Source organism: Narcine bancroftii, chromosome 2 (assembly GCF_036971445.1).
Source record: "Narcine bancroftii isolate sNarBan1 chromosome 2, sNarBan1.hap1, whole genome shotgun sequence".
NCBI lineage: Eukaryota > Metazoa > Chordata > Chondrichthyes > Torpediniformes > Narcinidae > Narcine > Narcine bancroftii.
The window spans coordinates 374,407,389-374,431,480 of NC_091470.1; the positions used below are offsets into that span (position 1 = coordinate 374,407,389).

At 49.4% G+C, this 24,092-nt stretch overlaps 1 protein-coding gene across 1 annotated transcript in view; it reads right to left on the reverse strand.

Annotated features, from left to right (window-relative positions):
• LOC138753143 (dynein regulatory complex protein 11-like) overlaps positions 1 to 24,092 on the reverse strand; it is a 55,449-nt gene that overhangs the window by 13,508 nt on the left and 17,849 nt on the right. Inside the window, exons 6-12 of the mRNA XM_069915717.1 lie at positions 22,552 to 22,615; positions 13,271 to 13,377; positions 12,824 to 12,919; positions 10,120 to 10,172; positions 4,934 to 5,016; positions 4,719 to 4,808; positions 2,650 to 2,849 (exon numbers count right to left, since the gene is read on the reverse strand). Coding sequence (XP_069771818.1) covers positions 2,650 to 2,849; positions 4,719 to 4,808; positions 4,934 to 5,016; positions 10,120 to 10,172; positions 12,824 to 12,919; positions 13,271 to 13,377; positions 22,552 to 22,615 — 693 coding nt within the window. The remainder of the gene's footprint in view (positions 1 to 2,649; positions 2,850 to 4,718; positions 4,809 to 4,933; positions 5,017 to 10,119; positions 10,173 to 12,823; positions 12,920 to 13,270; positions 13,378 to 22,551; positions 22,616 to 24,092) is intronic.

Here is a 24,092-nt window from a genome sequence, read left to right on the forward strand (position 1 = left end):
GGGAACCAAAATTAATATTTGGGGAGAGGGAATCAGCTTTGCTGAAACATTTCATTAATATCAGGAATAAGGTAAACAATGAAATTGGAATGAGGGGGTTGTCCCACATAAAATGCCTCTAATCCAAAATCAATTATTCCATTCTTGATGGATCATCAATTTTTAAACATTAGGTCTCAGAAAGGAAGTTGATATATAGAAGATTGTCCTACAGGAAGAAATTTAATGTTATTTCAACAATTATAAAATAAATATGGGATACAAACTAATACCCTTTTTTATTATCAATCAGGGCTTAAAGAGGAGATAAACTGGGTCCAACAAAGTTATTATCGAAATGTGGTGATGTGGAAATGCTGATTCACAATGGACATATAAAGACATTTGTTTCAGCTATGTACACTTTATTGCAGAAGGGGACTCTGATCAGGGGATCCACAGGTCCAGATAGTGATGGGAGATGGATTTAAATATTAACATTTAAAAACAAAATTGGTCAGATTTATGTCAAGATAATATAACAAACACTATAAATGTTACATACAGATTAGTTCAATATAACTTTTACACCAATTATATCTCACGCTACAGAAGTTAAATAGATTGAAATCAGACTTATCGAACCAGTGTTTGAAATGTGACCAGGAGTTAGGTGCTTTTTTTATATTTGACTTTGTCCAGTCCTAAACTGAGACATTTTTGGATAAATTTGGCAGATTACAGGAATTAAACTCCCACAAAACCCAATGTTATTTTTGCTAGGTAATATTGAGGGGAATAAGACCAACATTGAAATTATCCATACACCAAAAAGAATTTGTAAAGATTGAGTTGGCAGTAACAAGAAAATGTAGCAGTAACATGAAAATCAGACCCCAACCTGGCTATGGAGCGATGGAACCCAGACGTGGATATCAGACCCCCGCCTGGGTATGGAGCGATGGAACCCAGATGTGGAAATCGGACCCCTACCTGGGTATGGAGTGATGGAACCCAGACGTGGAAATCCGACCCCCGCCTGGGTATGGAGCGATGGAACCCAGACGTGGAAATCAGACCCCCACCTGTGTATGGAGCGATGGAACCCAGACGTGGAAATCTGACCCCCGCCTGGGTATGGAGCCATGGAACCCAGACGCTCCATACCTAGGCGCTCCTCTTGAGAAGATTACTTATAATTTGAGAAATAAAAGTGATATATTTTTGAAAATTTGGTGCCGTATTTATAAATTGTGGGAATTAATTTATAGATATTTTCCCTAAACCGAGAACTTCGTTAACCTCCTTGGAAGAATTCCAAGATGTCAGTGGTCAGAGCCGTGTGGTGAGGGGTGTCCTCTGGAAGCCAGGCCTCTATTCTTGTTCACTTTTCTCTCTTTCTTTCTTTTTCTTGGGGCTTGGTTAGAGTGGAGGGGGTTGGGGTTTTTTACATCATTATGTACAATGGACTCAACATTAATATTCAATTAATATTATTATTAGTAGTATTTTATATTTGGCTACGATTACATGTATGGATAAAAAATTTAAATAACATTTTCAAAAAAAAGAGTTACGAGGTCACGTTGCAACTCTACAAATCTCTGAGTGTTGTGTTCTGTTCTGGTCACCCCCTCATTACAGGAAGGATGTGGAAGTTGTGGAGAGGGGGCAGAGGAGATTTACCAGGATGTTGCCTGGACTGGGAAACAAGTCTCATGAGGCAAGGTTAGCAGAGCTGGGACTTTTCTCTTTGGAGCGTAGAAGGATGAGAGGAGACTTAAGAGAGGACTACAAGATTCTGAGAGGCATAGATAGGGTGAACGGCCAGCACCTGTTTCCCAGGGCAGGATCAGCAAACACCAGAGGACGCGTGTACAAAGTGAAGGGAAGGAAATTAAGGGGAGACGTCAGGGATACGTTTTTTTAGACACCGAGTTGTGGGGGCCTGGAATGCCTTCTTGGGGATGGTGGTGGAGGCTGCAACATAGAGGGCTAATGGGCCTGCACTTTGTGTAGTGATCTATGTTCCCTTCATCAACTTTCCTGGTAACCTCTCTATGAGATTGGTTAAACGTGACCTACCATGCACAAAACCAAGTTGACCATCCCTAATCAGTTTCTGGCCATCCAAATACTTGTACATCAAATCTCTGAGTGCACCTTCCAATAATTTACCTACTACTGATGTCAGGATCACCGGCCTGTAATTTCCAGGGTTTCTTTTACAGCCTTTTTTAAAACAATGGAACAAAGTGATGTCCCCTCTAATCCTTACTTGTGGCTACCAGGAATGGAGGAGGAAAAGAGGTTAGAGGATGGAACCCTGTCGCCTCTCCCATCCCTCCTCTCTCCTCTCTCCTCTCTCCTCTCCCAGCTTCCCTCCTTCTCCCCACTTTCCTTCTCTCTCCTCTTCCCAGCTCCCTTCCCTCTCCCCTCTATCCACTTCTCCCCTCCCTCTATTCCCCTCTTCTTACCTCCCTGCCCCTCTCTCTCTCCTCCCTTCCACCTCTCCTCTGCTCCCCTCCCACTGTTCCCCTCTCCCCTCCCTCCCTACCCACATCTCACTCCACCTCCCTTCCCTTCTTCCCTCATTCCTGCCCTCAGTTCTCAACCCTTCCACCCCCTCAGCTCCAGCAGCCTGGCGTGAGTGGGGGTGCTAGTCCCTACCTTGAGGACCATGTGAAGCATCATCTGTAAGCCAGCCTTGCCAGGGTATTTGCCTGCAATGTTCTTGGCTGAAAGGTCGAAGAGGGTTGCGCTGGTCTCGGTGCAGATACAGTGCACCAGCATCTTCTTCCCCACACCCAGAGGTCCAGCTAGGAGCATGGACTTCACCAGGGGGGCCTTCTCATGGAGAGCCTGGGAACCTGTGTAACAGACACAGAGGGTTGGTCCCAGGCTTCTGTCACCCAGTCCCCATTCAGGCCCTGATGCAATGTAATTTGGACAAGTATGAGGTGTGGCCCATTGGAAGGTCAGAAAGGGGAAGGGTCGCAGTTCATGACATTGATGTGCGGAAGGGCTTGGGGTTCACTGGCCCCATCGGAAGACAGGGTGCTGAAGAAGGCATGTGGTTGGCTTGGCCTCAGTGGGGGAAGGGGCATGAGACCACCTCATCTGCCCCTGACCCTGACTGCCTAATTCCTGTCCCCTCCCTCTTTCTAATTGTTTCCCGATCACTGATGGGAGGACGACTGGTCTCAAATTTGCAGATTATCCTTCAGGAAGTAACAAGTAGGGCAGGCAAAGGAGAGTCTTTGTATCTTGACAAGGTGTCACACACGTGGCTGCTAAACAAGGTGGGAGCACAGGGTGTGACAGGAATGGTAGTGGTGTGGGGTGATTGACTGACAGACAGAAGTGAAAGAGTGGGTCTGGAGGGGCCTTTTCTGGCAGCTGCTGGTGACCAGTGGGGTTTTCAGGGGCTGCTGGTAACCAGTGACCAGCCCGTGACCTTCTCCGCGGTGAACACCCACGCACACCTCCCAGTCTCAGTCAGTGACCTTCCTCATGGTGGACATCAATGTACACCTCCCTGTCTCTGTCCGTAACCGCGACCTTCCCCATGGTTGACACCAATGCACACCTCCCTGTCTCTGTCCGTAACCTTCCCCGTGATAGACACCAATGCACACCTCCCTGTCTCTGTCCGTGATCTTCCTCGTGGTGGACACCAATGCACACTTCCCGGTCTCTGTCCGTGACCTTCCCCATGGTGGACACCAATGCACACCTCCCATTCTCTGTCCGTGTCTTTCCCCATGGTGGACACCAATGCACACCTCCCGGTCTCTGTCCGTGACCTTCCCCATGGTGGACACCAATGCACACCTCCTGGTCTCTGTCCGTAACCTTCCCCATGATGGACACCAACGCACACCTCCCTGTCTCTGTCCGTGATCTTCCTCATGGTGGACACCAATGCACACTTCCCGGTCTCTGTCCATGACCTTCCCCATGGTGGACACCAACGCACACCTCCTGGTCTCTGTCCGTGACCTTCCCCATGGTGGACACCAATGCACACCTCCTGGTCTCTGTCCGTGACATTCTCCGTAGTGAACTCCAACGCACAACTCCCTGCCTCTGTCTGTGACCTTCCCCATGATGAACACAAACTCACATCTCCCTGTCTCGGTCCATGACCATCTCTGTGGTGACCAACGCACACCATCCGGTCTCTGTCCGTGACCTTCCCCGTGGTGGACACTGATGTAAAATGCTCCTTTAGTGCCTCGCCCACTTCCCCGACTGTGAGTACTCCCCCGCCCCTGCCCCCGCCCCCCGCCCCCCGCCCCCCGCCCCCCGCCCCTGTCCTGCAGTGGCCTTATCCTTTCCTGTCTCATTCTTCAGAACAGTTTAGGGCCGAATCATTGACCTTTTGATTTCCATGGATGCAGCGTGACCTGCTGAGTTTCTGCAGACCTTGCATGTGCTGCCTCAGTCGCTGATCCTCCCTCATTGTCATCTCCGGGTGCTGCTGTGACCCTGATCAGTGGTGAGACACCTGCCCCCCGCCCCGCCCCCCCACCTCCAGCCCCTTCTCGGTCCCATGCACAGCACCAAAGTGCAGGTACATTGAGCTGCCATCTGTCCCTCCGGCAGGCCACATCATCATGAATCATGTTCTCTTCATCTGCCTTACCCCTCCAAAACCCCCCCCCCCACCCACACACCCTCAATCCCCACTTCCCAACCCCTCCCCACTGTGATCCCACCCATTGCCCCTCACTCACCCAGAGGCAGGATGGCGTACATTGTGATGATCTGACGGATGTCATACAGAGAAGGTTCCGGATGCAGATCACTGCTCAACTCAATGTCCCCTGTGTGGAGGCACACGGTTAGTTGGTGGGGATGGAGGGGCTGGGTTTGAACATGTGACTGGGAGGGACGGAAGGACAGGGCATTGGGTCCACTGTGCAGGGTCCACTGGGTGGGGTCCACTCACCCAGGTAGTTGGACAGTCGAACATGGGGCACGGGCTTCAACAGTCCCTGGTCAATCAGCTCGTCACACAGAGAGGAGAGCGACCTGTGAGACAGACATGGCTACAAGCACATCCAACAGGGAATGTGGGGGGGGGGGGGGGGCCAGGGGGGGGAGGCGTGCTGGGAAACATGGCGGGAACACAGAGGAAACCCTAGCACTGATCCCTGCCACAGACTCTGATCCTTGGCACTGACCCCAGCATAGGGTCTATAGGACTTCTATAGTACATTGTAGTACAAAAACAAGGAGGTCACATTGTGTGGTATAAACTTTGGTCAGGGTGCACTTGGAACACTGTGTGATTCTGGACACCCCCAGAACATAGGGACATAAGAAATAGGAGCAGGAGTTGACCACTCGGCCCATTAATTACAGGAAGGATGTGGGGGCTTTGGAAAGGCTGGAGAAGAGTTTTACCAGAATGTTGCCTGATTTAGAGGGGATGTGTTGTGGGGAGAGGTGGACAGATGTGAATCATTTTCTCTGGAGGTCAGAGGCTGACAGGAGACCTGATAATGGTGTATAAGGTAAAGGTTCCATTAATAAGATATATATTAAGAAGATCTATTTCTTCAGTATAAGGGTATTAAAGGTTACGGAGAGAAGGCGGGGACGGGGTACTGAACTTTAAGATCAGCCATGATCTCGTTGAATGACGGAACAGGCTCGAAGGGCCGAATGACCTACTCCTGCTCCTATCTTCTATGTTTCTATGTTTTTTTAATAATACATGTAGAATGTAACAGACATGATGTTCTTTAACTTTTGTCAAAAGTAAGGCAGTCACTTTGTCCAGTTCCCCTCACAGAGACCTGCAGCACCTGGTGTCCCTGAGTGGTCTCCCCTCCAAGGACTGAGCCTGATTAGCTTCCGAGATCAAACAACTTCATGCATATTCAGGCTACTGGGTGCATGAGAGGTGTTGATAGGGTGGGCAGTCTGGCTCTCCCCAGGTTAAAGCATTACTCACTGGAGGACAAGTGTTTAAGGTGAGGGGGAGGAAGGTTAATTTAATTCATTTTGGATTTGATTTAATTTAATTTATGGCTCTGAAAACCTCTCTGGTTCCACCAGGTCAGCCTTTCTCTGCCACCACTTGTCTCTCATTCCTCGCAGTTTCACTGTACTCTGGACGGCAGATGTTGGAACTTGTCTTCCTTAGAGACAGATGACGGGTTATTTTGCCAGTCTCCACAGGCCTTGTTCTTGGCCCTAAGGGCTGCCAAAATGGTCTTGTGGTTTTCATCAAACCAATCTTGATGCCCTTGGGTTTTTGTTCCGAGTATAGCTGTTGTAGTCTGAGTCATGACGTCTCTGGACGGTGGCCACTTTTCAGAAAAGGTTCCCACAAGCGGTAAATTGCTGGAGAGTTTTTCATTAAAGCACATCTTGAAAACGTTGGGCTTGACCTGGATCTCATTCTGCCGATGTTGAATGATATTCTACAGTCTTTGATTGTTTATGATGCTAAAGGGGCTACGTGCAGGATGAGGACCGACCGAACTAGCTGTGATGTGTCCAGCACTCAGCACCTCACATGGCCAGGGTGATGCTGATGTCTCGAAGGTCACGCCAGCGTACAATGACATAGTCAAGTAGGTGCCAGTGTTTGGACCTAGGATGCGTCCAAGTTGTTTTGGACTTGTCTGCCAGTCTGAACATTGTGTTAGTGGTGCACAGGTTGTGCTCGGCTCACTTACTCAGAAGCAGCAGGTCATTTTTGTTTGGTTTTCCCACTCCGTCTCCGTCCCAGTTGTCACTATCTTACCCCACCCTAGCATTGAAGTCGCCCAAGATGACGAGTTTGCCGCTGGCAGGGATTTTCCAAAAAGTCTGGTCCAGGTCCTCGTAGAAACTTTCCTGGTCTTCGTCTGAACTCAGGAGAGTTGGTGCATCGACCCTGACCATGGTGATGTGCCGGGACTTAGTGAGAAGAGAAGTGGAACTTCATGACACCTTCATTGATTCCAATGGGTAGGATAGCGATGTTCTTCAGGTTTCCAAACCTACTCCATGGATCCTGTTGTCAGTCTGTGGTTTTCCTTTCCAAAAGAACATATATCCACTCACTGCTTCCTGCAATGACCCCTGGTCTGCAAACCAGGTCTCACTGAGTGCAGCAATGTCAATGTGATAGTAGCAAAGTTCAGCCGCTATGAGCGCTGTTTGACTTGCAGGACTTGCCACCTTGCTCTCTGTCTAGGCTCCAAAAATGAGTTTTCTTTCATTCATTTTTTTTGTGTGTTGACCACGAAAGAGATGTTCCGCCAGCCTTGCTTAGCTAGCCAAAAGCTGCTATGTTTGGGGTACCTTTTCTAACCCCCTCCCTCATGTGAGAGTGGGCAGTGCTGTCCTAAAAAGGACTGCCCAGTCCCCCTGGATGATGCTGGGCATCTCTGCTGCCCCAGGTACAGAGACGAATGACCACTGGTACAAAGGCCGCCTACGTGCAGGTTTGTGACTAAACTGCTAGTGGTCATCTCCACCTGTTGCTTCACCACTCCCCCATCACCCTAGGATTTTTTTTTTTTTTTTTTTTTTTATCACCCTAGGATTTGATGAGATGGATTAACTGAGATGATTCTGTGTGCGATGGGGCTTTAAATGGAATAGCCATGGCACAGGGGTGGTCCCACTCTCTCAGCGGAAGAGACCACAGGGACGATCCCACTCTCTCAGCGAAAGGGAACACAGGGGCGATCCCGTTCCCTCAGCAGAAGAGACCACGGGGGCGATCTCACTCTCTCAGTAAAAGAGACCACGGGGGTGATCCCACTCACTAAATAGAAGAGACCATTGGGGCGATCTCACTCTCTCAGTAGAAAAGACCACAAGGGCAATCCCACTCTCAGTGGAAGAGACCACGGGACGATCCAATTTTCTCTGCCGAAGTGACCTCGGGTGCAATCCCACTCTCTCAGCAGAAGAGACCATGGGGGCAATGCCAATCTCAGTGGAAGAGACCACAGGGACGATCCCACTCTCAGCAGAAGAGACCTTGATCCAGTGGCACATACAACTGTTGCGGGTGGAGCCCTCTCTCACTGCAGTGGATGTTCGGGATGTCTCAGTGTCTTGTCCTGCTCTTAGAGTTCAACAATGCCTGCTAGGCCTGCCTTCTTGACCCTTGGACCATTAATCATTCTCTTCTGTTCAATCTGCCAGCGCCAGACTTCACATGCTGGGATAGACTGATCCCCTACCTCACCAAAGAACCATTGGCTACCCTCAACTGGTTTAGCCCATCTGCTGACATGATTTACTAGGGTGTGGCCTGCTACAATGACTTGGAGTGACAGTTGAGAGTTGAGCATCAGGTGGTGACCGAAGGTGGATAGCTTTAAATACTTTGCGAGCATCATCTCAAGTGATGGGCCTTTGGACAAAGAAATGGCTCCAGGATCAGCAATGCCAGCCAGGCTGTGGGGAGGCTGTGAATCAGAGTGCTCAATCAACACTATGTCTGCAACTCCACCAAAGTGGAGGTCTTCAGAGCTGTGGTCATCCCTTCTCCCCTATACGGATATGAGACCTGGACTCTGTACCAACGTCACAACAAACTGGAGAAATTGCATATGCGTGCCCTCCGTTCCACCCATGGCATCGTGGGTAAGTCTGAGTCTCCAACCTGGAGGACTTGGGTTGCGCAAAGTCCTCCAGCATTGAGTCCCTTATCATACAGTGGGTGGGACATGTCATCAGAATGCATGACCACCAGCTGCCTTGCCAGCTGTTCTATGGTCAACTGGAGACTGGAAGCAGTCCTCAATTTCATCCATGCAAGTGTTATAAAGACGCTGTGAAGGAAACCCTACGCTATTGGGAGATTCAGCCAAGAGAACTCAAAGCTCAGCAGGTCAAACAGTGCCCTTTATATCACCAAGATAATGAGGCAGAACCTCCATTGTGGGCATGAGCCCTTTATCAAAATGGGGGAAGGTACCTGAACAGAATGATGGGGGGAGGGGCAGGAGGAGGAGTGAGGTCCACAGGCAGGAGGTAATAGGTGGGTAAGGGAAGGAGGGCACAGAAGCAAATGGGGGAAGGGGGTGTCTCTGTGAATGGAGAAGGGGGTGTAGAGCTGGATGGATGGGGAAGGGAGGGGAGTGGGTTAGCAGAAACTGGAGAGTTGATGTTGATGCCGTCTGGTTAGAGAGGGTCCAGATGAAAAATTAGGTATTGCTTCTCCAATTTATGGGTGGGCTTGGTGAGACAGTATGAGGCCAGTAAGAATGGGAGTGGGACACAGAACTAAAATGGTCGGTCACTAGGAGGTCCCTGTCACAGAGCCGAGGTGCTCAGTGAAGCAATCCCCCAGTCTGCGTCCAGTCTCTCCGATGTAGAGGAGACCACAGCGGGAAGACCAGATGCAGTAGGTGACCCCTGCAGATTTACAAGTGAAGAATTAGTGTTTTATCATTAAAAAATAGGTAGGCCTGGTTTTTTTAACCACAACAGTTTAAAGAATATTTTGTCAAATGAAAAAGTTCTGATCTTCCCAAACACAGTTAGGAAAAAGTCAGAATTCAGCACAGGGCAGGGCTGAGGAAAGGGAGAGTGGGAGGGTGAAGAGAACCAGAATGTGGGAGTGAGGGAGTGATGGGGGTGAGGCTGAAGTAACCCTAACACTGAGGCGGGACCATGTACCCAGGGAGGCCAGACACTGAGACGGGACTGTGTACCCTGGAGAGGCTGGTCACTGAGGCGGGACCATGTATCTCGGGGAGGCCAGACACTGAGGCGGGACTGTGTACCCTGGGGAGGTTGGTCACTGAGGCGGGACCATGTACCTCGGGGAGGCCGGACACTGAGGCGGGACTGTGTACCCTGGGGAGGTTGGTCACTGAGGCGGGACCATGTACCTCGGGGAGGCCAGACACTGAGACGGGACTGTGTACCCTGGGGAGGCTGGACACTGAGGCGGGACCATGTACCTCGGGGAGGCCGGACACTGAGGCGGGACAGTGTACCCTGGAGAGGCAGGGACAGCCTCGGTGGGAATCAGGAGCTCTCCTCTGACCCTCTGCCTGCCTCCACTCCCTAAATGTCCCATGGGTCAGGGGCCAGAAATGAGGGCCAGTCCCTGGTATGGGGGCCCTTCCCATGCCGGTCCAGCCCACCCATGGGTGGGATAGCACCCATTACCTGTGTGCTGTCAGGTCCTTCTCCTTCTTCTTTGTCGCCTTATCTTTCCCTTTCTGAATCAGGAGAGATCATGAGTCAGAGGTCAGTCTACAGGTTCACAGGGGTCAGAGTGAAAGGGGTCACAGGTCAGAATGGATGGGGTACAGGGTCAAAGTGCTCAAGCATCACAGAGGCCACAGTACACAGGTCATAGGGATCAGAGAACACAAGCAATCATGGGTCAGCGTACATGGGGGTCATGGGGTCAGAGGGCATGAGGTTCGCAAGGGTCTTAGGTGGGAGTGCACAGGGGTCATCACAGGATGCACAGGGTCAGAGTTCACAGGGGACACAGGGTTCAGGTGACAGGAGCCATGCTTAGCGAGGGAGTACAGTGCTGCCCAGGACACTGGCTCTGGGTTGGGGTGCAATGAGGTCAGAATGGGTGAGGGCTGCTGGTAGGGAGAGGTTGGGGATGGGACAATAACAGTAGACCAGACAAGTCGCAGATGTGCGAGGTAAGTGGAGGTCCTTCAAAGGTGAAATTTTGAGAGTACAGAGTTTATATGTTCCTGTCAGGATTAAGGGCAAGGTTAGCAGGCAGAGGAAACCTTGGTTTTTGAGGGATATTGGGGATCTGGTTCGGAAGAAGAGAGAGGGAAATAACAGGTATAGGCAACATGGAGAAAATGAGATCCTTGAGATGTATTAAAAAAACAAGAAAAACCTCAAAAAGGAAATCAGGAGACACAAGGTTGCTTTGGTAACAATGTGAAGGAAATTCCTTGGGGTTTCTACAGGAATATTCAAAGCAAAACATAGTCAGGGACAAAATTGGTCCCCTTGAAGATCTGAGTGGTCAGCTTTGTACAGAACCAAAAGAGATGGGGGAAGGGGAATGTTATATGGACTTTTTTCATTGGTATTCACTCAGGAAACAGGCCCAGATTTGATGGAAGTAAGGAAAACAAGCAGTGAGGTCATGGAACCTGTACAGATTAAAGAGGAGGAAGGGCTTGCTGTCGTAAAGCAAATCAGGGAGGATAAATCCCCAGGGCCTGTCAAGATATTCCCTCAGACCTTGTCTAATATAGAAATTGCAGGGGCTCTGGAAGAAATATTTTAAATGTCCTTAGCAACAGATGAAGTGCTGGAGGATTGGAGGGCAGCTCATGTTGTTCTGTTGTTTAAAAAAGGCTCCAAGGATAATACTGGAAATTACAGGCCTGCTGATCTTGACATCAGTAGTAGGTTAATTATTGGAAGGTGTTCTAAGAGATCAGATATGGTTGGCCATGGACTGATTAGGGATGGTCAACATGGCTTTGTTCGTGGTGGGCTCTGTTTAACTAATCTTGTGGAGTTTTTCAAGGAAATTACCAAGAAAGTTGATGAAGGAAAGGCTGTGGATTTTGTCTACATGGACTTCAGTAAGGCCATTAACAACGTCCCCACATGGGAGGTTAGTCAGGAAGCTTCAGACGCTCATTATTCATGGTGAAGTAGTGAACTGGATTTGACAATGGCTGGTCGGAGAAGCCAGAGAGTAGTGGTGGACGATGCTTCTCAGACTGGAGGCTGTGACTAGTGGGGCCTCAGGGATCGGTGCTGGGACCATTGTTGTTTGTCATCTGCATCAATGATCTGGATGATAATGTGGTCAATTGGATCAGCAAGTTTGCTGATGGAACTAAGATTGGACAGTGAGGAAGGTTTTCAAAGCTTGCAGGGGGATCTGGAAAAATGGGCTGTAAAATGGCAGATGGAATTTAATGCAGACAAGTGGGAGGGTTTGCATTTTGGAAGGACAAACCAAGAAAGGACGTACATGGTGAATGGTCGGGCACTGAGGAGTGCAGTAGAACAGAGGGATCTGGGAATACAGATACAGAATTCCCTGAAAGTGCTGTCATGGGTGGACAGGTTTGTAAAAAGAGCTTTTGGCATCTTGACCTTCAAAATTCAAAGTATTGAGTACAGGAGTTGGGATGTTGTGGTAAAGTGGTACAAGACATTGGCGAGGCCAAATTTGAAGTATTGTCTGCAGTTTTAGTCACCGAACGACAGGAAAGATATCAACAAGATAGAAAGAATGCAGAGAAGATTTACTAGGATGTTGCCCAGACTTCAGAAACCGAGTTTTCAGGGAAAAGTTAAACAGGTTAGAACTTTATTCCCTGGAGCGTAGAGAATGAGGGGAAATTTGATAGAGGTATTTAAAATTATCAGGGGGGGGCGGTAGACAGAGTAAATGTAGACAGGCTTTTTCCACTGAGGGTGGGTGAGATACAAATCAGAGGACATGGGTTAAGGGTGAAAGGGGAAAAGTTTAGGGGGAACATGAAGGGGAACTTCTTCACACAGAGAGTGGTGGGAGTGTGGAACGAGCTGCCAGCTGAAGTGGTGAATGGGGGCTCAAATTTAACATTAAAGAAGAATTTGAACAGGGGATGGGAGGGGTATGGAGGGTTATGGACTGGGTGCAGGTCAGTGGAATAGGGCAGAAAAAATGGTTCAGTGCAGACTAGAAGGGTCGAAGGGGCCTGTTTCTTTGTTGTTGTGTTCTATGGTTCTACAGAAGAGCCACAGCTGGGTGGAGATCTGGCCTGTGGGTGAGGATGAGCACATTCCAGAGTTGGTGCCTGTCCCCGACCTGCCCTTTAACCTGACATAACCTCCTGCTCCCAGTCTGACCCTTGACTCCAGACCCAGCGACTGTTGATACCTTCTTGGGCCTGTGCTTGGCTTTGGATGGTTCTCTGAAATCTCTCTCAATTGCCATTCGTAGACTCTTCAGCTCCTCCCTCATGAGTTCATCTACCTGCCAGGGTCAAATGCCAAAGTCATTGGGTCAGCATGCCTACTGACCTTCCCCCCCTCTTGTGCATGCCCCCACCAATTCCCCATGGACCCCTGCCTGTGTCCCCACCCCATCACCTCAAGGATCCCTGTCCGTATCCCCCAAAATCCCCAGAGTCTGATCTCCTGATCCCACGGATCAGTGGGATCTTGACCTCCTGGATCTGGATATCCTGGATTTGGATCTTCTTGATCTCCTGAATTCGGACCACCTGGATTTGGATCTCCAGGACTATCTGGACCACACACAAACCCTCAGTACCCCAGACCCCAATGCTGCCCTAAGCCAGGGCTGGGCAGACATGCTCCTCACCTGAAGCCGGATCTCGTGCTCCACCTCCTTCCTCTTCGCCTCTTTCTCCAGCTCCACATCATACTCCTGCATCAGGTTTGAGGAGTCATCGCGGCCCTTCCACACAGCTGTGGAGAGGCAGGTCTATCAGCCACTGATCACTGACACTCCCCCTTCTCCAGTCTTGTCTCATTGCAGCTTTCCTCCCACACTGTCCTGCACACCCACCTCTCTGAAGACCCTCTCTCCATATCCCTTCCAGCCAGGATCCTGGGGAGAGTGGGGTGGAGGTTCACACAGAGGGTGGTGGGTGTGTGGAGTGAGCTACCAGACTAAGTAGTGGAGGCAAGGGAAGCATGCAAAGTACTACAGATGTATGAATCCGCACTGCTCAAATACCCCAATTAACTTTCAACCCCCAGTACATTTCGAATGGTGGGAGGAAACCCACGCAGACATGGGAAGAACAAACAAACACCTTACAGACAGCGTGGGATTCGAATCAAGGTCACTGGCGCTGTAAAGGCATTGGGTTAATCACTACACCATCCGTGCCACCCCCAAGCTTTAAAGACATTTAGACAGGTCCATGGATAGAACCTAAAATATTCTATTCTAGAATAGGCCCCTCAGCCCACGATGTGGTGCCCACCTATGTCAACCAACTCTACAACTATCTCACTCTCCCCTCTCTCACACCCGTGACCCTCTAATTTTCTTCCAGAGTTTTTTCAATGTCCCTGTTGTATCAGCCTCCACCACCAGCCCCGGCGATGCATTCCAGCATCCCACCATTCCAAATAAAACATGTACCCCTGACAGCTTTCCTCAACCTTTCCCCACTCTCCTGGAACAGGCTCCCCTGGTGTTTGGTACTCCCACCCCAGTGAAAAGGTGCTGGCTATCCCCCCTGTCCCTCCCTGACCCCTGTCCACCCTGTGCCCCCCTGTCCACCCTATCCCCCTGTTCCCCCTGTCTCATCGACCTCTGTGAAGCCACGTCTCATCCTCATAATCCATGCTCCTTCACCTTTGTTCATCAGACACGTTCTCCAATCCAGGCAGCACCCTGGTCAGTCTCCTCTGCAACCTCTCATAGCTTCCATGTCCTTCCTGTAATGAGGTGATCAGAACATCACCAATGGCCCAGCAATCGTCCTGTAGTAACTGGGGTATATCCCGTCCATCGCGGGGACTTGTCTGTGCAGATAATTACAAGAGAACCCAGCACTTTGTATTTCCTAAACTCGACAAGCTCCGGGACATTAACCTGTTCTACACTCACCTTGAATTAACCAAGGCACCTCTCCCACTTAAGCAATGTATACATTTTGGACTTCCCCTCCCACCACTGCCTCCAGGCACATATTCCCCATTTATCCCCCATCAGCCCTACTTCACTCTCTTCGTTCTTTTGTTTTTCAAATACCATAGATCATAAGATATTGGAGCAGATGTAGGCCATTCAGCCCACTGAGTCCACTCTGCCATTCCATCATGAGCTGATCGATTCTCCCACTCAGCCCCACTCCCCTGCCTTCTCCCCAAAACCTTTCATACCCTGACTAGTCACATACCTACCAATCCTGTCTTCAATACATCCAAAGACCCAGCCTCCACAGCCGCCGTGGCAGCAAATTCCAGAGGTTCACTGCCCTCTGGCTCAAGAAATTCCTCCACATCTGTTTTAAATGGGCCCTTTCAATGCTGAAGTTGTGCCCTCTTGTCCTGGACTCTCCAACCATGGGAAACAACTTTGCCACATCTTCTCCGTCCAGGCCTTTCAACGTTCAAAATGCCTCTTGAGGTCCCCCCTCAATCTTCTGAACCCCAAGGAGTCCAGTCCAAGAGCCGTCAAATGTTCCTCTTATGCTAATCCCTTCATTCCAGGAATCATTCTTGTGAATCTTCTCTGAACCTTCTCCGACGCCAGCACATCCTTCCATAAATAAGGAGCCCAAAACTGTCCCCTTACACCATCACATCCCTGCTCTCGTCCCCTATCCCTATCCCTTGCATTCCCCTTCCTTCTTCACCACCAACCCAACCTGGAGGTCGACCTTTAGGGGATCCTGCACCAGGGCTCCCACGTCCCTTTACGCCTCTGAATTTTGAATGATCTCCCCATCCAAATAATACTCTGCCCTTTTATTCCTTCCACCTGAGTACATGACTGGACATGTTCCAACATTGTATTTAATTTCCCACTCTGCCCATTCTCCTCTTCTCTCTGTCTCTCTGCAGCATCTCTGTTCCCTCCTCACTACCTGCCTCTATCTTTGTATCATCTGCAAACTTTGCCACGATCCAAATCATTAACATATAACCATAACCATATAACCACGTAGTGCACAGAACAGGCCAGTTCGGCCCTACTAGTCCATGCCGTAGCAAATCCCCACCCTCCTCGTCCCACTGACCAGCACCTGGTCCATACCCCTCTAGTCCCCTCCTATCCACGTAACGATCCAGTCTTTCCTTAAATGTAACCAATGATCCCGCCTCGACCACGTCTGCCGGAAGCTCATTCCACATCCCCAGCACCCTCTGCGTGAAGAAATTTCCCCTCATGTTCCCCTTATAATTTTCCCCCTTCAATCTTAAACCATGTCCTCTAGTTTGAATCTCCCCCTTTCTTAATTGAAAAAGCCTATCCACATTTACTCTGTCTGTCCCTTTTAAAATCTTAAACACCTCTATCAAGTCCCCTCTCAATCTTCTACGCTCCAGAGAAAAAAGCCCCAGTCTGCACAACCTTTCCCTGTAACTCAGACCCTGAAATCCTGTCAACATTCTCGTGAACCTTCTCTGCACTCTCTCTATTTTGTTTATCTTTCCTATAATTTGGTGACCAAAACTGTACACAGTACTCCAAATTTGGCCTCATCAATGCCTTGTAAAATTTCATCATAACCTCCCTACTCTTGAATTCAATACTCCGATTTATGAAGGCCAACATTCCAAATGCCTTCTTCACCACACCATCTACCTGAGTATCAGCCTTGAGGGTACTATTTACCATAACGCCTAAATCCCTTTGTTGCTCTGCACTCCTCAATTGTCTACCATTCAATGTATATGACCTATTTAAATTTGCCTTTCCAAAATGCAGCACCTCACATTTATCTGTATTAAATTCCATCAGCCATTTCTCAGCCCACACCTCCAGCCTTCCTAAATCACCTTTTAATCTACAGTAATCTACCTCACTGATCACAACACCACCAATCTTTGTGTCATCCGCAAACTTGCTTATCCAATTCTCCTCCCCTACATCCAGATCATTAATATATATATAACAAATAATAGTGGACCCAGGACCGAACCCTGAGGAACTCCACTAGTCACCGGCCTCCAATTGGACAAACAATTGTCTACCACTACTCTCTGACACCTTCCATCCAACCACTGCTGAATCCATTTCACTACCTCCTTATTTATACCTAATGCCTCCACCTTTTTTCCTAACCTCCTGTGGGGAACTTTGTCAAAAGCTTTTCTAAAGTCCAAATAGACAACATCCACAGCTTTCCCCTCATCAACCTTTTTTGTAACCCCCTCGAAGAACTCAATCAAGTTTGTCAAGCATGATCTACCCCTGACAAAACCATGCTGTTTACTCCCTATCAATCCTTGTTCCTCCAAAAATTTGTAAATAGCATCCCTCAGAACACTTTCCATCAACTTGCCCACAACAGACGTCAGACTTACAGGCCTATAATTCCCAGGTTTGCATTTGGACCCTTTCTTAAACAGAGGAACCACATGCGCCACCCTCCAATCCTTTGGCACCACCCCCGTGGCCAGTGACATCCTAAATATCTCTGTTAATGGCCCCACTAACTGTCCACTAGCCTCCCTGAATGTCCTAGGGAATATTTTGTCCGGTCCGGGAGATTTATCCACCTTTATCTTTTTTAACACAGCCATCACTACCTCCTTGGTTATCCTCATATGCTTCATGACCTCCCCACTATTTTTCTTTACTTCAACTGGTTCAACATTTTTTTCCCTAGTGAATACCGAGGCAAAGAAATCATTCAAAATTTCCCCCATTTCCTCAGACTTCTCACTCAGCCTACCCTCGCTATCTACAAGGGGTCCAATTTTATCTCTCACTAATCTTTTACTTTTAATGTACTTATAGAAACCCTTTGGATTTATTTCTACTCTGTCAGCCAAAGCCTCTTCATGCCTTTTTTTGGCCTTTCTAATTTTTTTCTCCGCAAAGCAGGACGTCAAGCGCTGAAGAGCTGGCTCTGAATGGGCAACTAAAGCGGCATCGTCTGCAAAGAGTAGTTCACGGACAAGTTTCTCTTGTGTCTTGGTGTGAGCTTGCAGGCGCCTCAGATTGAAGAGACTGCCATCCGTGCGGTACCGGATGTAAACAGCGTCTTCATTGTTGGGGTCTTTCATGGCTTGGTTCAGCATCATGCTGAAGAAGATTGAAAAGAGGGTTGGTGCGAGAACGCAGCCTTGCTTCACGCCATTGTTAATGGAGAAGGGTTCAGAGAGCTCATTGCTGTATCTGACCCGACCTTGTTGGTTTTCGTGCAGTTGGATAATCATGTTGAAGATCTTTGGGGGACATCCGATGCGCTCTAGTATTTGCCAAAGCCCTTTCCTGCTCACGGTGTCGAAGGCTTTGGTGAGGTAAACAAAGGTGATGTAGAGTCCTTTGTTTTGTTCTCTGCACTTTTCTTGGAGCTGTCTGAGGGCAAAGACCATGTCAGTAGTTCCTCTGTTTGCGCGAAAGCCGCACTGTGATTCTGGGAGAATATTCTCGGCGACACTAGGTATTATTCAATTTAGTAGAATCCTAGCGAAGATTTTGCCTGCAATGGAGAGCAACGTGATTCCCCTGTAGTTTGAGCAGTCTGATTTCTCGCCTTTGTTATTGTACAGGGTGATGATGGTGGCATCACGAAGATCCTGAGGCAGTTTTCCTTGGTCCCAACAAAGCTTGAAAAACTCATGCAGTTTGGCATGCAGAGTTTTGCCGCCAGCCTTCCAGTCCTCTGGGGGGATTCCATCCATACCTGCTGCTTTGCCACTTTTCAGTTGTTCGATTGCCTTATAAACTGCCAAAATGTTTGGCCTGGAAGTCAGCCTGAAGAAAACTGAGGTCCTCCATCAGCCAGCTCCCCACCATGACTACCAGCCCCCCCACATCTCCATCGGGCACACAAAACTCAAAACGGTCAACCAGTTTACCTATCTCGGCTGCACCATTTCATCAGATGCAAGGATCGACAATGAGATAGACAACAGACTCGCCAAGGCAAATAGCGCCTTTGGAAGACTACACAAAAGAGTCTGGAAAAACAACCAACTGAAAAACCTCACAAAGATAAGCGTATACAGAGCCGTTGTCATACCCACACTCCTGTTCGGCTCCGAATCATGGGTCCTCTACCGGCATCACCTACGGCTCCTAGAACGCTTCCACCAGCGTTGTCTCCGCTCCATCCTCAACATCCATTGGAGCGCTTTCATCCCTAACGTCGAAGTACTCGAGATGGCAGAGGTCGACAGCATCGAGTCCACGCTGCTGAAGATCCAGCTGCGCTGGATGGGTCACGTCTCCAGAATGGAGGACCATCGCCTTCCCAAGATCGTGTTATATGGCGAGCTCTCCACTGGCTACCGTGACAGAGGTGCACCAAAGAAAAGGTACAAGGACTGCCTAAAGAAATCTCTTGGTGCCTGCCACATTGACCACCGCCAGTGGGCTGATATCGCCTCAAACCGTGCATCTTGGCGCCTCACAGTTAGGCGGGCAGCAACCTCCTTTGAGGAAGACTGCAGAGCCCACCTCACTGACAAAAGGCAAAGGAGGAAAAACCCAACACCCAACCCCAACCAACCAATTTTCCCCTGCAGCCGCTGCAACCGTGTCTGCCTGTCCCGCATCGGACTTGTCAGCCACAAACGAGCCTGCAGCTGACGTGGACTTTTACCCCCTCCATAAATCTTCGTCCGCGAAGCCAAGCCAAAGAAGAATTTCTTTCTTAAGATTCCTTCTACACTCCTTGTAGTCCTCCTTCAACTTCTCAGCTCCCTGCTCTTTATACCTCTTGTACACCTCCCTTTTTCTCCTAACCAATTTTCCAATATTCCTCGAAAACCAAGCCTCCCTATGACTTCCAGCCTTTCCTTTGATCCAGACTGGGACATAACTACTCTGTACCCTCAAAATTTCTTTTTTGAGTATAGCATAAAGAGAAGTGGCCCCAACACCGACTCCTGCGGAACCCCACTGGTAACCGGAATAGGATCCTTTTATTCCCACTCTCTGATTCCTGCCCATCAGCCAATGCTCTGCCCATGCATGTGTGGTGAATCTCTGCTGAGCTGTCAGTCTTCCCTTCAGCGAGCCTTGCCTTACTAACATTGGCTGTGCATTATCTCTGCTGTTATAGACACTCCCCTGGGGTATAACTATGTCTGCACCCATTGTCTTTCATTATTGCACCATTAGTTTCTGCTAATAAAAGCCATGATTATTGTTTGACCACATTGTCTTTGTTTACTTCATCAACTGGCACTTCAATATGTATTTTTCCTGTTATTCCATGGGCTCTCATTTGGCGAAGCAGCCTCATGTCTGGCACCTTGTCAAAGGCCTTTTGAAAGTGCAAATACACAACATCCACTGCATCTCCTGTGTCGCACCTGCTTGTGGTTGCTCCATAAAATTGCAGTAGGTTTGTCAGGCAAGATTTTCCCTTGAGAAAACCAGGCTGGCTTGGGCCAATCTTGTCATGTACCTCCAAGTTCTCCAAATCTCGTCCTTGACAATGGTCTTCAACATCTTCGCAATCATTGATGTCAGGCTAGCAGGTCTATAATCTCCTTTCTGCTGCCTCCCTCCCTTTTTAAATATCAGAGTGACCTTTGCAATTTTCCAGTCCTGCAGAACCATGCCAGAATCTATTGATTCTTGGAGGATCATTACTAGTGCCTCCACAATCTCCATAGCTACTTCTTTCAGAACCTGAGGGTGCGATCCATCTGGTCCAGGAGACTTTTCCATGCTAAGACCATCCAGCTTTCTGGGCACCTTGTCGCCGGAGATGGTGAATACACTCACTTCCCTTCCCTAACACCATTGAAAATCATGTCGGCTGCTCGAGTTTTCCACAGTGGTGCAAAATGCTGATTCACTTCCCCTGCCATCTCCTTCTCTACTATGACAATCCCTCCATGATCATAGTCTCTCTGTCCAATGTTTACTCTCACCATTTTTACTCAATATACTTAAAAAGCTTTCAAACTGCACCCATCTTTTCCTCATGATCTTCCTATTTGCCTTCTGTGGGTTTTGAAAAGTGTCCCAGTCCGCAATCTTCCCATAAATGTTAACTTCCTTTCCACCCTTTCTTTTGTTGTACTTTGGTGTAGACTTCTCCTGTCAGCCACAGCTGTACAATGGAGGACATGTTGAAAGCCTCTGAGTTTTCCTTAATCCTACTTGCCAGGGCCTTCTCATGCCCCCTTCGAGCACTCCTAAAAAATGTCTTACTTCCTAGCCAACATATCATTCTCATGAGCCCTTACTGATTCCAAAACTGACCTCTCTTGTCAACCATGGTTCAATTTCCAACCATCCCTTCTTTGTCCCAGTGGGACAAATCTACCTTGAACCCTGCACAAGTGGTCCCACAACTCCCTCCACATTACCTCTTTGCTTTCACCCTTAAATATCTGTTTCAAATTTATTCTCGCTAGTTCCAGCCTCATCCCTTCATAATTAGCCCTTCCCCACTTAAACACTTCCCAAGATTGACTGTTTTTATTGTTTAAGCTCAGGAGTTGTGGTCACTCTCACCAAAATGCTCCCCCACGGAGAGGTCCACCCCCTGACCAGGTTCATTCCCCACAACCGGATCCAGTCTGGCCTTTCCTCTCGTCGGCCAGTCCACAGAGTTGTCAGGAATCCTTCTTGGACACTCCTGTCAAATTCGGCCCCATCCATCCCTCTTGCAGTCAGGAGGTGCCAGTCATTTGAGGGAAGTTGAAATCACCCATAACCACAACCCTGTATTTCCTACCATTCCAAAATCTGTCTGCTGATCTGCTCCTCAGGGTCCCGATAGCTATTTGGGGGCCTATGGACGACTCCCAGCACAGTGAGAGCTCCCTTCCTGTTTCTGACGTCTACCCACTCCCACTCAGTGGACCCTCCCTCTGCAGCCTCCTCCCTTTCTATAGACATGATACTATCCCTGACCAGTAATGCTACTCCCCCACCCTTCTCCCTCCCACCCTATTCCCTTTAAAACACCTGAACCCTGGTACCTGCATCAGCCAATCCTGCCCGTGCTCCAGCCAAGTCTCAGTAACAGCCACAACATCGTAGTTCCGCATACGGATCCAGCTCTGTTCATCCCCTTTATTCCTAATACCCCCAGTGTGCAAAGAGACTCATTTCAACCCATCCAACTATGACCTTTCTGCTCCTTCCTCTCTACATGTTACAGCCAACTACCCACCAACTGCTCCAGCATCTGGTCCAACCAGGAGATCCCTGCCAAACACAGGCAAGTGGGGTGAGCTCATATGGGCACGGTTGGCATTGAGATGGGCTGAAGAGCCTGTGAGTGGCAGTCACCCTCAAAACAAACATCCCATCCTGACAGGGCAGCCGAGGGTGAGCCAGGGACCCGAATGAGACAGGTACCCAACTGCACCTCTTCCTGCCACTACCCCACTTTACAGCATCCCCTGCACCATTGCCCCTCCCCTCACCACTCCCCCTCCCCTCCCACACACCTCTACCCCACTCCCCCTCCCCTCCCACACACACACACACCTCCCCTCCACCCCATCCCCCTTCCACACACACCTCCCCCTTCACCCCATCCACCACCCCATACCCCTCCACCCCTCATCCTCACCCCTAAACCCCTCCCCCTCCCACACCCCTCCACCCCTCCCCCATACCTCTACCCCACAACCCCTCCCCTTCCCCATCCCACACACCCCTCCCCAACCCCCTTCCCCCTCCCACATACCTCTACCCCAAACCCCTTCCCTTCCACCCCTTCATCCCCACATACCCCTCCCCTCCAACAAAACCTCCCCATCACCCCTCCACCCCACCCTCACACCTCTCCCCAAACCCCTCCACCCCTCCCCCTCACCCCTCCAACAAAACCTCCCTCTCCTCCACTTCACCCCTCTCCCTCCCCTCCACCCCTCCCCTTCAGTCCTCCACCCCACCCCCCATCCCCTCCCACTTCACACCTCCCACCCACACTCTACCCCCACTCACCCCTTCCCCTGTAGTGGGCTTCTTACTTGTGTAAATTTCCTGTCCCTTTATGATATCCGGCAGGAACTGGGAGACGACCATCTTCTTGGGCTGACGTATGAGAAACACAGAAACACCAGTTAACCGTGGGTTGCATAGTCTGTGTGCAACAAACAGGGTGCACATGCGCGACATGGTCTGTGTATTACAAACAGGGTGCACATGCGCGACATGGTCTGTGTATTACAAACAGGGTGCAGAGTGCAAACACGGTCTGTGTACTGAAAACAGGGTGGACAGTCCAGGACATGGTCTGCGTACTACAAACAGGGAGCACATGCACAACACGGTCTGTGTACTGCAAACAGGGCATACAGTGCAGGACATAGTCTACTTACTATAAACAGGGCGGACAGTTCAGGACACGGTCTGTATGCTATAGATAGGGCGCAGAGTGCGAGACACGGTCTGCAAACTACAAACAGGGTGGACAGTGCAAGACATGGTCTGTTTACTATAAACAGGGCGCAGAGTGCAAGACACGGTCTGCGTACTACAAACAGGGAGGACAGTGCAAGACATGGTCTGTTTACTACAAACAGGGCGGACAGTGCAAGACACGGTCTGTTTACTACAAACAGGGCAGACAGTGCAAGACAGTCTGTTTACTACAAACAGGGCAGACAGTGCAAAACACGGTCTGTGTACTACAAACAGGGCAGACAGTGCAAGACAGTCTGTTTACTACAAACAGGGCAGACAGTGCAAGACAGTCTGTTTACTACAAACAGGGCAGACAGTGCAAGACACGGTCTGCGTACTACAAACAGGGAGGACAGTGCAAGACACGGTCTGTTTACTACAAACAGGGCAGACAGTGCAAGACAGTCTGTTTACTACAAACAGGGCAGACAGTGCAAGACACTGTCTGCGTACTACAAACAGGGAGGACAGTGCAAGACATGGTCTGTTTACTACAAACAGGGCGGACAGTGCAAGACCCGGTCTGTTTACTACAAACAGGGAGCACATGCACAGCACGGTCTGTGTACTGCAAACAGGGCATACAGTGCAGGACATAGTCTACTTACTATAAACAGGGCGGACAGTTCAGGACACGGTCTGTATGCTATAGATAGGGCGCAGAGTGCGAGACACGGTCTGCAAACTACAAACAGGGTGGACAGTGCAAGACATGGTCTGTTTACTATAAACAGGGCACAGAGTGCAAGACACGGTCTTCGTACTACAAACAGGGAGGACAGTGCAAGACATGGTCTGTTTACTACAAACAGGGCGGACAGTGCAAGACACGGTCTGTTTACTACAAACAGGGCAGACAGTGCAAGACAGTCTGTTTACTACAAACAGGGCAGACAGTGCAAGACACGGTCTGTGTACTACAAACGGCAGACAGTGCAGGACACAGTCTGCGTACTAAAAACAGGATGCACTTGCGCGAAGCGGTCTGTGTACTACAAACAGGGTGGACAGTGCAAGACACAGTCTGTGTACTACAAACAGGGCGCACATGCGTGACACAGTTTGTGTACTACCAACAGGGCAGACAGTTCAGGACATGGTCTGT